This window comes from Chanos chanos, chromosome 9 (genome assembly GCF_902362185.1).
Source record: "Chanos chanos chromosome 9, fChaCha1.1, whole genome shotgun sequence".
NCBI lineage: Eukaryota > Metazoa > Chordata > Actinopteri > Gonorynchiformes > Chanidae > Chanos > Chanos chanos.
Genome location: NC_044503.1, coordinates 3,794,694 through 3,808,707, shown reverse-complemented (window position 1 = coordinate 3,808,707; position 14,014 = coordinate 3,794,694). Strand labels below are relative to the sequence as shown.

General features: G+C 42.5%; 1 protein-coding gene across 6 annotated transcripts in view; it reads right to left on the bottom strand.

The window, feature by feature from the left end:
• ssbp4 (single stranded DNA binding protein 4) overlaps positions 1–11,390 on the bottom strand; it is a 64,530-nt gene extending 53,140 nt beyond the window's left edge. For all 6 annotated transcript variants that reach the window (XM_030783876.1, XM_030783877.1, XM_030783878.1 and 3 more), the window contains exons 1-3: positions 11,335–11,390; positions 3,756–3,828; positions 336–397 (exon numbers count right to left, since the gene is read on the bottom strand). In XM_030783876.1, coding sequence (XP_030639736.1) covers positions 336–397; positions 3,756–3,828; positions 11,335–11,390 — 191 coding nt within the window. The remainder of the gene's footprint in view (positions 1–335; positions 398–3,755; positions 3,829–11,334) is intronic.
• Positions 11,391–14,014: the final 2,624 nt, after the last annotated feature.

Here is a 14,014-nt window from a genome sequence, read left to right as displayed (position 1 = left end):
GGGAAAGTAAATAAGGCCAATAAAAGCCCTTAATCCTTAACCAGGAAGATGCTCAGCAAAGGGAGATGCTCTCTGAACACAGGCAGATGTGAGGTTTGTGTTTAGACACAGCATTGCACAATCTACAGATGAACGATGACCATCTGTCATCAGGTAGGTCCTTAAAACAAAACACCCTTTCCTTTCTCCTCATTGGTCAACTTGTGAAAGCCTCTCTCCTCATTGATCAACAGGTCAAAGTCATTCTCTGCTCATTGGCCAGGGCAAGTGGTGAGAGAACACAGATCACAGGCAGACAGATAAATGCTTTAAAGGAATAGAGAATCTATACATACCACCACCACGAGTGGAGGAATCCAGGAGGCTCTCCTAATGTGATATTCTTCTCCCATCGTATCTGAGAGAGCAAGAGAGAGAGAGAGAGAGAGAGAGAGAGAGAGGTGAGGTGATGAGAAGTGAGAAGTTGTGCTCTTTGTAAGCCACTTTGGACAAAAGCATCCGTGAAACTCTTAAATATAAATGTTATGACATAAATATCCAGAGAACATGTACAGAGTCCATCTCTGCTTCAAATTACAATTCACTACAGTTTATTCAATACAACTACAATTACTATCAATACTAATAGCATGGTGTAATACAACACATAAATTACAGTCTGACGACACGTAAACCAATGGAACAAAGGCACTGCCAGGGAAGCCACACAAAACATATTCGACCTGACTGAATCATCTGCATTCCGCTTCCCTACATGTTTTCTGTTTTTGTAACTTCAACAACAACAACAACAACAAAAAAAAAACAAACAAACAAAAAAAAACCCTTAAAACACCAACGCGTGTGTTTTAGGTGCCAGTTTGCTCTGTTTTGATAGTGTGTTTACTGCGTTGTGTGTTAAGGAGGCCGCAGTAAATGATTTTCGGAGTGCCGGGAGGCCTCAGGAGGGCGGAGTGTGAGAGGAGAGAGAACGAGGGATTAATTGAGAGGTAGAGAGAGCGACACACAGGTGACTGCTCCCTCATTAGATACCCCTACACAGGTGTTCCTTCCTTCTGAGCACCCACAGAGAGTCAAATCCCCCACCTGCATACGAACGTGCGTCTGTGTGTGTGTGTGTGTGTGTGTGAGACACACACACACACACACACACACTTCAGAGAGAGGCCTTGAAACTGACTAGTGTGTTTGGTCTAATTGAATAAGGCCGTTGCATCAGTAGATCTGGAGGTGGCCAGGCAGTCGATAGAAGACGCAGTAAACCGAAGGAAAACGCTTCACTAATTAACACTGCGAGAAACATCAGGAGTGGCTGTCTGTGACACAGCCTTTTAGCCTTTACAAACATTAAAAAAAAAAAAACAAGAAAGTGGCACTGAACAAAAACACACCATGGTTCACCTATGAGTTGTTTTTTTAGCGTTGAAAACTTCTACTGTCTGTTTAGGTAAATTATAACAGGGTGGCTTTGGTACGCAAACAGTACGCGATAAACTTTGGAAAGCATTCATGCAGGCCTCCATGAAGTTTTTTCTAGAGAGAATTGTTTTACACGGTGTTTGTTTTTCTAGAGTGCGACTCCTGAGTGATATTAGTCTCTTCATTCGAGATTGTCAAAATGTATTTAAAGTCCCATTTGGTTTGGATTCAGAACTGCACCCTGTTCAGACACAGACTAATAACAGCCAAACCGTGGGAAAACTTTCCCTCGCTTTCCCTAGAAAGCTTTGACAATTAGGCAATCACCTGTCAAACCTGAACTTCATCTATGTGACTCAAACTCTACACTCTGCATTCAACGCTTGGCTCCGGGGACAGCAACAATTATTATTATTTAATTAAATGAATCAATTGAGCAATAATCAACCTCTAAAATGAACAGCGCATAACTAAGGACCGAAAATCGCGAACACTTCTCAATCGTGATGCAGGTTTCAACCTTTATCAACTTTTTACGACAGGACTGACTAAAACTCCACGAACGAGACTGGAGGGAAATTCGTATCGTATTCCATTCCTTATTGTCGTCACTATGGGAACGCATTTCTGTCTTCCAGTAGCACAGACAGAAATGTAAAAGAAATGGAGTATAATTTATCACAAGCCAGTTTACGTTCTCAACTGAGGCCGAAACGGGTGGCCGGGCACACATGTTATTTTCAGACATAACGGCCTGTCGTTTACTTCAGGATTAAAAAAGCACGTTCTAAACGAACACGGTCATTTTAAGACTTGGGGTCGGCCAACGTTTCATCATTTCCAAGAACAGTCATCCTCCTGTTTAGAAATGGCATCTATGTTCAGTAAACTCGGAGAAAAGTGCAGATCGGAAGAGAGAAATCCTCGACAAACATTTGAGCGTTATGACGTCAGTTTCTGTTTGGATCATTAAAACAGCTGTGCTCAAGCCAGGCCCAAGGGCCCACAACCTTTTCTTTAAAAAAAAAAAAAAAAAAAAGAAAGGAAAAAAAAAAATCTGAGAGAAAAAACGGAAATTAACGAGACACTTTTGCTTCATTTGAAAAAGGGATGGTTTAAGCAGGGAGCTCATGAGGTTAGGTACATATTATTTACTAATTGTCCCTATTCACCTCTCATTCTCTCTCTCTCTCTCTCTCTCTCTCTCTCTCTCACTCTCTCTGGTTGTGAGAAAATCAGATGTTAACTGTTGGCAGCGTTTAAGCGAGCGTTCGTGAGCTAAATGATCTCAAGCGTTTGAACTCCTCTTCGTCGCTATAGAGCACTCAGTTAAGGCAGGAGAGTACTAACCCTACAGTCACACTCATATAGACTGTGAATGAGAACTATACCTGCAGCAACGAGCAGTCAAAAAAAAAAAAAAAAAAGACAGACGAGAATCTGAAAAAGGAAAAAAAAAAAAAAAAAAAAAAGCTCCCAGCTACAGAGTGCAGATCTAGAAAAATGTCCATCTGCGTTATAATCACACTTGTGACAGACTACTCACCACTTTTCGTCCAAATGTTTTGTTTCCTACAGAGAAAAAAGGGGTGGGGGGGCGGGGGGCCAACAAATTCTTGTGTGTTTCTGTTTTCCCTTAGACGCTTTTTAGTCTTTTGATTTTCCTTTTTTTTTCTTCCTCTGCGCACTCAGTGTATTTTAGCCCAACATTACGGTTCAAGTAATGTGGACATCAAGACATGACCTAACACAATGTGTTAGTGTGTGTTAAGGCACTGGCAGAGAGAGAGAGAGAGAGAGAGGGAGAGAGAGAGAGAGAGAGAGAGAGGGAGAGAGAGAGAGAGAGAGAGAGAGAGAGAGAGAGGACGGACCATGAAGAGTGGCCAACACACAAGATAAAGAGGCACGGTATTAAAAGCATATGTTGTGCAACACACCATTCAAAAAAAAACTCACGAGAGGAAAAAAAAAAAAAAAAACTCTGTCCTGTGAGAGAACCTGGGTTATTTGGACCATTTGGAGTGTTCATTCAGAAGTTATTTTTTTGTTTGTTTGTTTTGTCCTCGAGTGTTTGTCATGGTGCATGTCAGACCCCGTGTTGAGAGGCATTGCAGCTCTCTCTCTCTCTCTCTCTCTCTCTCTCTCTCTCTCTCTCTCTCAGAGGGTTCAAACACAGGTCAGGTTTAAGTGAATGTAGCACTACATGTATTTGACCCTTCGGGCGAGGAAAAAAACAAAACAAAACATTTAATGCATATTCCATCCACGGCTATACAATAGCCCTGAACCCCTGACGTCCACTCCCCGCAGGAAGTACGACAGCAGAAAGCACTTACCTCAGACAGGAAGGTCTGTGCTGATTTCTGAGCCCCAACGTGTAGCAAGTACTCGTACACATATAAAGCTAACCTGGAGGACGAGAGAGAGAGAGAGAGAGAGAGAGAGAGAGAGAGAGAGAGAGAGAGAGAGAGAGAGAGAGGTCAAACATAAGTATGTGGTGTTTCACCCATTCCTCCTCATTATCCCCCTCCACGCCCCCCGACCCCCACCCCCCACCTCCCCCAATTTCCATCCCCTCCACCTCCTCTCCCTACTGCTGTACCTCAGGAGAGAATTCCTGTTGTGCCTGATGTCTAAATGTAAGGACAGTCAAGGTAGTGCTTTATGCACAGGACCACTCTGAAAACAACAGACATGGCTTGGGACGCCCCCCTCCGATCCGACCCGCCACTGCACGGCCCATTTGGATGGATGAGTCACACCTACTGCTCACTTCATACACGTACATTCTACACGGACACTGGTAAAAAATGATGCTGTTCGTAAACAGCAGATGCAAAGTCAGAGCTAGAGACGCAAGAACGCGTCCTCTCAACAATCCGTCCCCACAACGTAACTGTCAGAGCCCTCCAAAAGGATCGAAAGGATCACCTTGGATCCAAAATCACTAAACCCGACTCGAAAGGCGACGAAAGGACGAGGGACAAGGAGCCCTGGCAAAAAGGGCGGCGGTCCCGTCTGACGTCAGCGCGGCGCAGTGCAGTTACCTCTCGAGTCTTTCTCACACTTAGTTTCCGATACGTTTAGCCGCACGCGCTGGTGATTACCTCTGGAGTCTTTTCAGAGAACACTGCTACTGTAGCATCCTCACTATCCCCAGACTCTGAGAGAAGCATGAAGATCAAGAGTAAATTACACAAAATAAAAAAATAAAATAAAGGGAGGGTCGTTCCCCTGTTACACAGCTTCAGAGAAGAAAGGAGTCAAGGTCATCGAACTGCAGCTATGGAAGAAGACTCTCCAGTGTAACAAACCCGTCAAATCAAACGTAGAGTTCTCATTGCATTCCGGAACAGTCCGAACACGGTTAGAAAGCTCATTAAACTCGAAATGAGTGACTCCAAAGACATGCTCATAAATAATTAAACAACTGTTTGACCTGCCATCATCCAGAGAAATTCAAACAATTGCAGCTTTTGTGCATGACCACTCAACGAGTTTAGCATCTGACTGAGACCTGACCGGTTCCCCCTTCACGTTCGAGTTTTGTCACTGTATCCATTAAGCATGCATTAAGCCAACTGGGTTCTGATTACTATAATCATATAAATATGCTGTATCAAACTGGCTATGGGAAGCGAGACTCTCTTCGGTCATTAAGAATGTATGGCGCGTAGAACTGCTTCAAGCTAGTTAGAACTTGATAAGGGACTACTACCCCCAAACCCTACCCACCCCCCGCCCCCGTCCTCGTACCCACCCCCACCCATCCAATCTTTCTTCAAAACGTCTGAATTATTTCTTAGTCTTACATCAGATACGCTAATTTAAGACTAGCGTTCAGTGTATTAATGTAAACAAACTACTTTCAAAGCGCGATTTTGTTCTGCAACGTCCTCCCGGGTCCGTCTAGCAGGTCGGATTAACTTGAAAGTCCTGACGACTTGAGAACCAGCGCAGAGGGGTTTTGGGACAAACCATCCAGGGCCGCACTGGTCTGACTACAGGTTAAGGCTGACAGATGACGTGGGCGAGCCAGCGCTCTATAATTCACAGGGATTTGAACGCTAAGCTAAAAAGTCCACGGGATCCCTCGAATATCTTTCTCCGAGCCCAGTGTTTTGAACTTAACTGTAAACAAAACGGCCAAATAACAGAGATGCAAGACCATGAATTGTGGGTAATTACAGCATAATAGTACTGAACTAAACCTCAGAAGGCATTTAAAGGTCCTCCAGAAATCAATGCACATACGTCATGCACTGAACTGCTTGCTCAACAGCTGGGACGGGAACAAGCTGAACCTTCTATGATGTGGTTTTTTTGGGGGGGGGGGGGAGAGGAAGCCTTCCCTAGATCGAGACTATTGCTTTTCCAAGACGAGCTCAAGGCCCCTAGCTCGTGACGCAAACTCATACGTGCAGATCTCAGGCTAAGTTCCCAGTCACTGTTCGTGTTAGGTAGGTTAAGCTAAAAAGATGACGGGAACATTTCAGTTCTGGATGTCTCAAAAGCTGCCCTGTCACTGGATATGAAGGAGGAATATGTCACTGCCTTGAATGTCACAGAGTAGAACAATGACTGAGTCAGCATAGAACGGTACAGCAGGAGAGAAACTCCCAAAGGACATCCACACAGCGAGAGAGAGAGAGAGAGCGAGAGAATGAATATGAGGATTCACAGAAACACAGGTGCCAGGCAGTTACCCCATTAAAAAGACAGCCTTTCAAAGCCAATCCCCACACCATACATCCATCAACAGCCCTGGTTATTGGTTATGACCAGTTCTAGCCTTCCAAGAAAGCAGGCAGGCGTCCGAGTCATAACGCACACCGACGACCTCATCGGACGCCCGGAACGCCAGCTGCAGGCATCAGACCTCACGAGTCATTCGACGGCGGAGAGCAGACTCTAGCAGATTCCCCCCCGAGAGTGTCAGGGATGGAACTTTCTGCCACACAAACCCTCCCCTCCCAAATCAGGAATCTCGTGTGCTCTGAGGAAGGCCCCCTACGTGAGATAGGCGTGTGTCTCAATACTGCTGAATTATTTAAGGAGATTCATTTGTGCTCTGCTTTGAGGGGAAAACCTTTAGCTACACAGTGAAAATCACACACTGAGACTTGCCTTGTACAGGTAAAGTGGATATACATATATATACTGTATAGATAGATAGATATAGATAGATATAGATATACTATTTTGTAGCTTGGCCACAGACTGTGGGGTTGTAGGATTTCATCACAGGCAAAACTGTATTCCCAAAAGGGACCGACCACTGGTCAGCCAAGGAGGAAAATACACAACCACAACCGGAAGGCGAAAACATCAAGATCTACAAAGGGGAAAGGTGAGCAGAGTCGACAACCTCCAATTGAGGTGAAAAAAAAAACACTTTCAAAAAAACTCTAACTCTTCTGAATCCTATTGTTTTTCCTTAAGGGACGATTTGGTTCTCTGTGCTGTTAACAGCTAGGCTAACGACACATCTGACACGTGCCCCTTTTTCTTCTAGAAACCTCTACGTGTCCCTGCGTCACTAGCGGAGGCCTGAGGGAATTACCGACCTGTCAATACCTGGACAGATGAAGCGCCGAAGATTAGACAAGTACCTGTGTGAAACACTGTTCATTGTCAGATTAAGTTTCGCCTTGACAGACAGAAGTGATTGGGCCACCTGTGGAACACACACGGAGGACGACTGACAGGTCTAACCCGAGGAAATCCCGTCTCATCATCATCATCATCATCATCACCTCTCCGCTCCCCTCAGCCGTGGCAGCTTCTTCTCTGACCGCTTATATTACGACAAGACCTTCCACCGTAACCTGTGAATTCACCTGACAACTTGCCCGGGGGCGCGAAGTCAAATCTCCCTTTTAAACATGAAAGTGCCGAAAGTGAGTTAAAACGGCTCAAACAGAGACAACCTCTCAAATGAGCTCTTCTTGTCTTGACTTCAATAATTTAGCTCCTGAGGCAGATTTTAAAAGACACAAAGGAGAGAGTAAACGTCAAGGTAAATGTCTGGCGATTATCTATGGTCAGGCTTGGTAATATTTACGCAGAGTACGAGATAAGATAGCTGCTGAAGTCCTGTGTCTATGTGGAAAGTCCTTCGACACACTTAAGTTGGTGATGTCTAGCCAACACATGCTGCCAAGGAAGTTACTTAGGCTAGATGCCATCAAACAAATTATAAATCACTGAAAGACCACTTGATTGGAAAAGGTTACAACAACAACAACAACATCAACAACAACAATGACAATAGCAACAACAACAAAAAGACCCAAATGTATATGCTTTCTCCAAAGTTTAAAAGTTGCACTGTCCTCATGAAATGAGAAGGCAGGGGCAATTACATCGATGCTGAGGGGGGAAAAAAATGTAGCGATAAAACATGGCCCTAAATCATCTTTAGGAACAAATATAGCCAAACACATGCACGGAATCCAGTCTATTCTACATACTAAAACTGATTACAGCCTTTAAACCATACCATCTAAATATTTAGAGATAAACCAACCTCTTACAAGGCGACACAAGGGTTTGTCGCATTGGAAATGTCACACAAATCAGAAAATTAATTGCTTATCTCCCGTCAACCGAGCTCTACATTTATCCCAAACAAACTGCGGAAATCAGACGATCTCTTCAAATGAAAAAGAGCGGTAAAAGAAGGAGGGAAAAAAAAAAGTCGCGTTTCTCTATGCGTACGCTCTTCCCTTTATGGGGTTGTTCAAAAACACCTCAATGCAGGAGGCTGCACCATCTGGATAAAATCAAAACCATGCATTCAGACCAGCAAACGCTGCCTCGCTACTCCAACAAAACTTCAAAAAAAAAAAAAAAAGAGAGAGAGAGAGAGAGAGAGAGAGGAGGGGACAAAAACACATTAAATGAAGAGCTGTACAGAACATAGATATGCAGACCACAAACAGTTTCTGATAAACCTTCGAATCAGAGTGTAAAGTATGCCAATTCCGATCAATTCAAAGATACACAGTCCAAAACATCAGACTAGTTCTACTCTGACCTCTGAGTGTCCAACACCTGAGTACATGCATTTGATTTTAATCTTTCTCGTTAAATTCGACAATTTCAAATTTCAACTGATTCGTACAGTAAATAAACAACGCCACAGACCCTTGACTCAAATCAAATTCAGCTGGTTTGGAATGATTCTGTTCTAAGACAAGGACATTGTTACCAACACTCAAGAGTCAGCCTATCTGTCCCACCACAGACGCACTGTCAAGAAAAACTCATTAACTCATAATAATAAGTCATTCACTCATCATATGTTGTTGAGACGAAAATGTTTCCCAGACCAGCAAAAATACCCTTGTGCCCTGTTTAATCCAATCCAAGTAACATAAACATGCTTCAAAAAGCAGCTCCTTTAAAACGGGTTATATAATCTCATCAGTTAGAAATGGAGCTGTTATCATTGACAGTTCATTGGTACTTCTGAGATGTTTCCTCAAGTCCAGTGAAAACCTCATGTCTCAATTCAGACTCTCGGAAGACTTTCTGACCTGGCCTTGCTTTCACACCTCTGCCAAAAGATGACAAGACACAAGGGAAAAAAATCAGTCTTCAATCCAAGGTACAAAAGGGGGGGGAATGAGAGAAAGTTTATAAAAGTAACTTGGGCATGAACTTTTGCTCTTTGTCAAAAAGACATAAAAGAGATCCATTTATTGAGCCGCAAAGACTGACATTGCTTAAATGTGTAATTTTTCTACTGCTTTATCGTCTCTCCTGCACAACTCTTAGAAAGTTGTGACAAGGGAGACTGAATGAGCTTCACAGTGGCTCAGTTTAGCACTGTTGCCTCACAACGAGAAGGCCCTGGGTTCGAATCCCGGCCATCCCAGGTCCTTTCTGTGTGGAGCTGCATGTCTGTGTGGGTATCCTCCGGATGCTCCAGTTTTCTCCCACCACAAAGACATGCATGCTAGGATTAGTACTCAGTGACCCTGACCCTGGGTGCTGGCGGTGGAGGCTGCCCACTGACTACCTGCTGCTAGGATAGGTTAAATGCAAAGGCTGCATTTCACTGCTCACTGCTAAGTGTGTGTGTGTGTGTGTGTGTGTGTGGGACAAATAAAGTACTTCTGCTTCTTAAAACTCTTAGCACAACGCATGGCTGAGGCAAAATCACTTCAGTGAATCCACACATGTGCCAACCACGCCAGTTTTGAAAAAGTGCTTTCCTAAGAGGATTACTCATTGTTTTCTAATTTGGCCAAACTTAATTAGATTAAAATTGACACTGTGCTGTCTCATATCTTCCCTGACAAACCCTTAAGACACTGCACCGTTTAAATTATCCCGGGCAATTCTGGAACATATCTTCCATTGAAATAAGTAAAATAGTACTCACTCAGTGATTAATTACTTGATTGAGAAAGATTTGTGGTCGGAAGTGGCAAATGCATCTCCACAAACCGGCTCTACATTGCTCTTTACCATAACATAAAATACGGTCAGAGAAATAAAAATGACAAGTGTTAGCCTCGTACTGGCGTCGAGAGGCTTATTTCGTTTGTGCCTCCCGCAAAAAAACAAAGCAACTGTTTACAGTGTTTTGTTAAGGAAACTTAACACAGGGCATGCTGATTAATCAAGACGCTCTCTTTAAACGATTTATCGTGGAAAAGGGTCAGCAAAGTGCTACGACGAAGTGTTTGCACACCGCTTCTTCAATCGACTCAAGTCAGCCACTACAAGATGAGGAACCAGAGTTCAGTCTTCACCTAATGTTGCCAGACAACAATAGCGCGTGGACGAGGTGGAGCGCTTCCAAACCATGCTTTTGAATGACGTTTTAAACAAAAGTTTTACTGTAGACGTGTTACGCCTGCAAAAAGCAACCACAAATAATACACAAGCTCTGATCTATGGCAACTACAAAAAAATAATTGTCAGTTCCAATTTACAGAGAATACTGTAAATTTCCCTATCGGCGAAAGATTCCCTCAGAATTAAGGAAACCTCTTAATGTGTGGGGGTTTTTTGTTTGTTTTTTTAAATAGAAGCCCTATATGAACCGCTTTGAAAGATTCTTCGGGAAAAGTTTCACTTTCAGGAACTTTTTGGGTGAAATAGGATAAGTTTCTCTTTTAAATGATCGACAGCTGTCTATCAGTCTGCTCACCGTTCACCGGTAGGCAGCAGTCTATAGTCAGCCAAAGGTATAGTCAACTTACACGGCAACCAAGAGACCAAGATTTCTTTCAAAGTTGCAAAACATCAAAAGTGTAACAAAGTTTATCAGCAAAGTACTTTCTCGTTCCGACTTAAGCAGACAGATACAAGCATATCTCCGTGTTATGTTCCTCCACGTTTGTGTTGATTAAAGATAAACTATAAAAATGCTCAAATTCAACAGTAAACGTCAGAAAGGACAAGAAATGAGTCCTAACATCTCTCGTACTTTGAACCACGTTTTAAAACCTGCATTGAAATCCCCGGTTAAAACTCCGTAATCAGCCGGTAAACAGAAAACAACAACTGGATCGACTGTTTAATGAAATATATCTTTGCCCTTAAACAATCTCTGGAAGAGCTTTCTAGGTATGTACTTCTTAAACATCCCGCTGTCTTTGCTTTCAAACATCTCACAACCTAACTTCATTCTGAACAAAGATGCAACGGAGTGGCGCACCAACTACCGTTCCGCAGGGGGGGTGTGTGAAAACTTATAGCATTACCCCATCAATATGATTTGCTTCTAAACAATTATAGAGAGAAACACCCGACTAAAAAAGTTAAAGAGCTGAACGAGGACCCGAACAAGACTCACTCTGCAGCGCGAGCGCGTACTGTACACACCTTGAAACAACAGTAGCCACAGTTTACAAAAGTTGGAGATCCGTAAATTAAACAGTACGCAAATCCACTTACTTTTCTCTCGCTTGACTATCAGAAGGGACGGCAGCTCCTTTACCTTTGGCGTACATGCTGGATTCTGTTTTAAGACTTTTACCCCACTCAACACCTGTCAAAGAAAGCAGCCAGGAAAACGCACGATCTCCATAGCTACCCCTTTAGTGTTTTTCCTCCCCCCTCTCTCGCTCTCCCTCCTCTCCCTCGCTCTCTCTTTTTTCCTTTTTTTTTTTTTCTTTTTTTTTTTTTTTTTTTTTTTACATCTCCAACATTGGCCACAAATCAGGCACAGTTTCTATTGGGGGGACTTGAAACAGGTCGCTGGTGGATTTTTTTTTCCTCAACCGCTGTTCCAGGAATCTGCTTATTCTCCCTCCGCTGTGTAGACGGTGGGTGCTTCTTAAAGGGAAACACACCTCTCTTGTTTACAAGACCCAGAGACTGGAGAGATGTGCGGAATACACGGGACCGCCACGGGCCTTCGTGTAAAACTTGGGGGATTTTGAAAGTAAACTTTTTCTGTTTGAAGTCAAAGAGAAACAAAGAGGAACTTTTTTCCCCAATCCATGGTAACTCAAAGGACGATATATATTTAGTAATATATATTTTGTAGCCTAAGGATAAAGAGGAAAATTGATCAAATAAAAGGAAACTGTACAGACGTCCGCTTCTAAATTTGTAAATTTTATTTCTTTGTTTGTTTGAATACGTTTCTGTGCTGTTATAGTATACCTTGTACATATCTGTATATTATTTATTAAATACAACAGTGCCAAGAATGGGGGCATACCTTTATGTTTTTCAAAATAAATATTAGTTGATAAATATTGTAAATGAAATAAACTATGGTCCAAACGAAAAGTTCGTTGCACAAAATCTTTTTGAAGTAACAACAGACAATTATATTAACAAATTATAGCCAATAACCAGCCTAACGTTGTTCACCAAATATCTATACAGACTAAACTGCAGCTGCCCTACGGTGAAGGTGGATGTGATGCAGGGGAAACAGAAGAGACTGAGCACCAGGGAGTCACATTCCTATCACAATAACAACAAACATAACAAATATATTTGTCCTTCGTTGCAATCTCCTTGCCTCTCCTGACTTTCTGCCAGTGCTGTGTGATCACTCAGAACACATTTAAACCTAAATCTCCAGTGAAATTGACAATGTTTGTCTCTACCGTCTGTTAGGATGCTGTGAGGATTATTAAGCCTTAAGTAAGTTAGTTGTCTACAGAACTCTATGACAACAGAAAAGACAAAACAAAAGAACTCATGGATCACTGTCTTTCCACGGATCAGCTCATTGTGAATTCCATTTGAGATTGGCAGAGAACATCTAAGTGAAAACATTTGGATGATGTTTCTCAGTTCTTGGCCTTCTTTAGATGTAATAGCTGATCTGAAGTCAGCCTTGCTGCTGTTCTCGTAGTGATTAAGAGTAAGAGGTGGATGTGTTAGAACTGATCCTATGTGATATTTAGGGGTAGATAAGTACGTGTTGTAGAGAACAACTTAAGCCTAATCAATGAGAAAAGAGCAGATACATTTTATTCTGACATTTTATTACAACCTCAGGATTCAGCTGTGTGATGAAGTTTAGCTAACATGTTTATGATATGCCTGCCACAAACATCAACAAAAGCTACTTAACAACAAAAACCTAGCATGCCGCAAACAAAAGCGAACCTTAGCGATGGTTGCTATGCTCTTAATAGTTGCTTAGCTACAGTGGACAAATGGAATTTTCAGTTTAAATGGTCCACCAGTAATTTTGCGTAGCTAGCTCAGTTCATTTTGAACATTTGTGTAATTCAAGGTGTGTTGAATGTTTTTTGTTTGTTTGTTTGTTTGTTTGTTTGATGATTAAAAATTGGAAAAGTCCTAGGAAAGTATCCCAGATTCACAAATTGAATCTTTCAGCTGGTCATGGATCAGTTTTGATCATTTTTTTGGTTTTTGCAACAACTAAGGTCAGGAGGATTTTGGACAGCTGAACCCAGCTCTGGTATTTGGGACTGAAAGTATGTGGTGTTGATGGGCTCATGTGGAGTTGTTGGCTGTTTGAAAGAAAGGGAAAACCAAGCAACAAAAACATAGAGGCCAAAATAACCACAAAAATTAGCCCCCTCCTCTCCACCCATCCATCCATCTTATGACTCAGCCCTGACTCATCCTAAATCTCTGATCTCTCTCTTTTTTTCTCCTCTCTCTCTCTCCCTCTCTCTCTCTCTCTCTCTCTCTCTATCTCTGTCTTTCTCTTTCACTCGCTCTTACACTCCATCACTCTGGTTTCTTTCTTACTTAGATGGAGTAGAAGAATCTGACATCTTTAAACAAAGCTTTCCTTTAGCGACAATATGACTAAAATCGACAGTCCCCGGCTGTGTTTTCTGTTTGTCGTTAATCGGGCAACGATTACGCGAAGCTACGTTTTCTCACACCCTTTTATAGTGCTTTTGGCACCCAATGAGAGTCGTGTTCACCTGCAGAACATTCCAGGTTCAGTCAGTGCTCACTCTATGGCCTCGTGTTACAGACGTGATGTCATAAGGCTGTGAAAATGTCAATCTCCACCGCGTCTATTTTAAACTCCGGGGTCAAAGCCTTTTAACATTGAATAAAGGTCTATCACTGAAAAGTGCGTGAGATCATAAGATGGACAGAAAAGAAAGAGAGAGAGAGAGAGAGA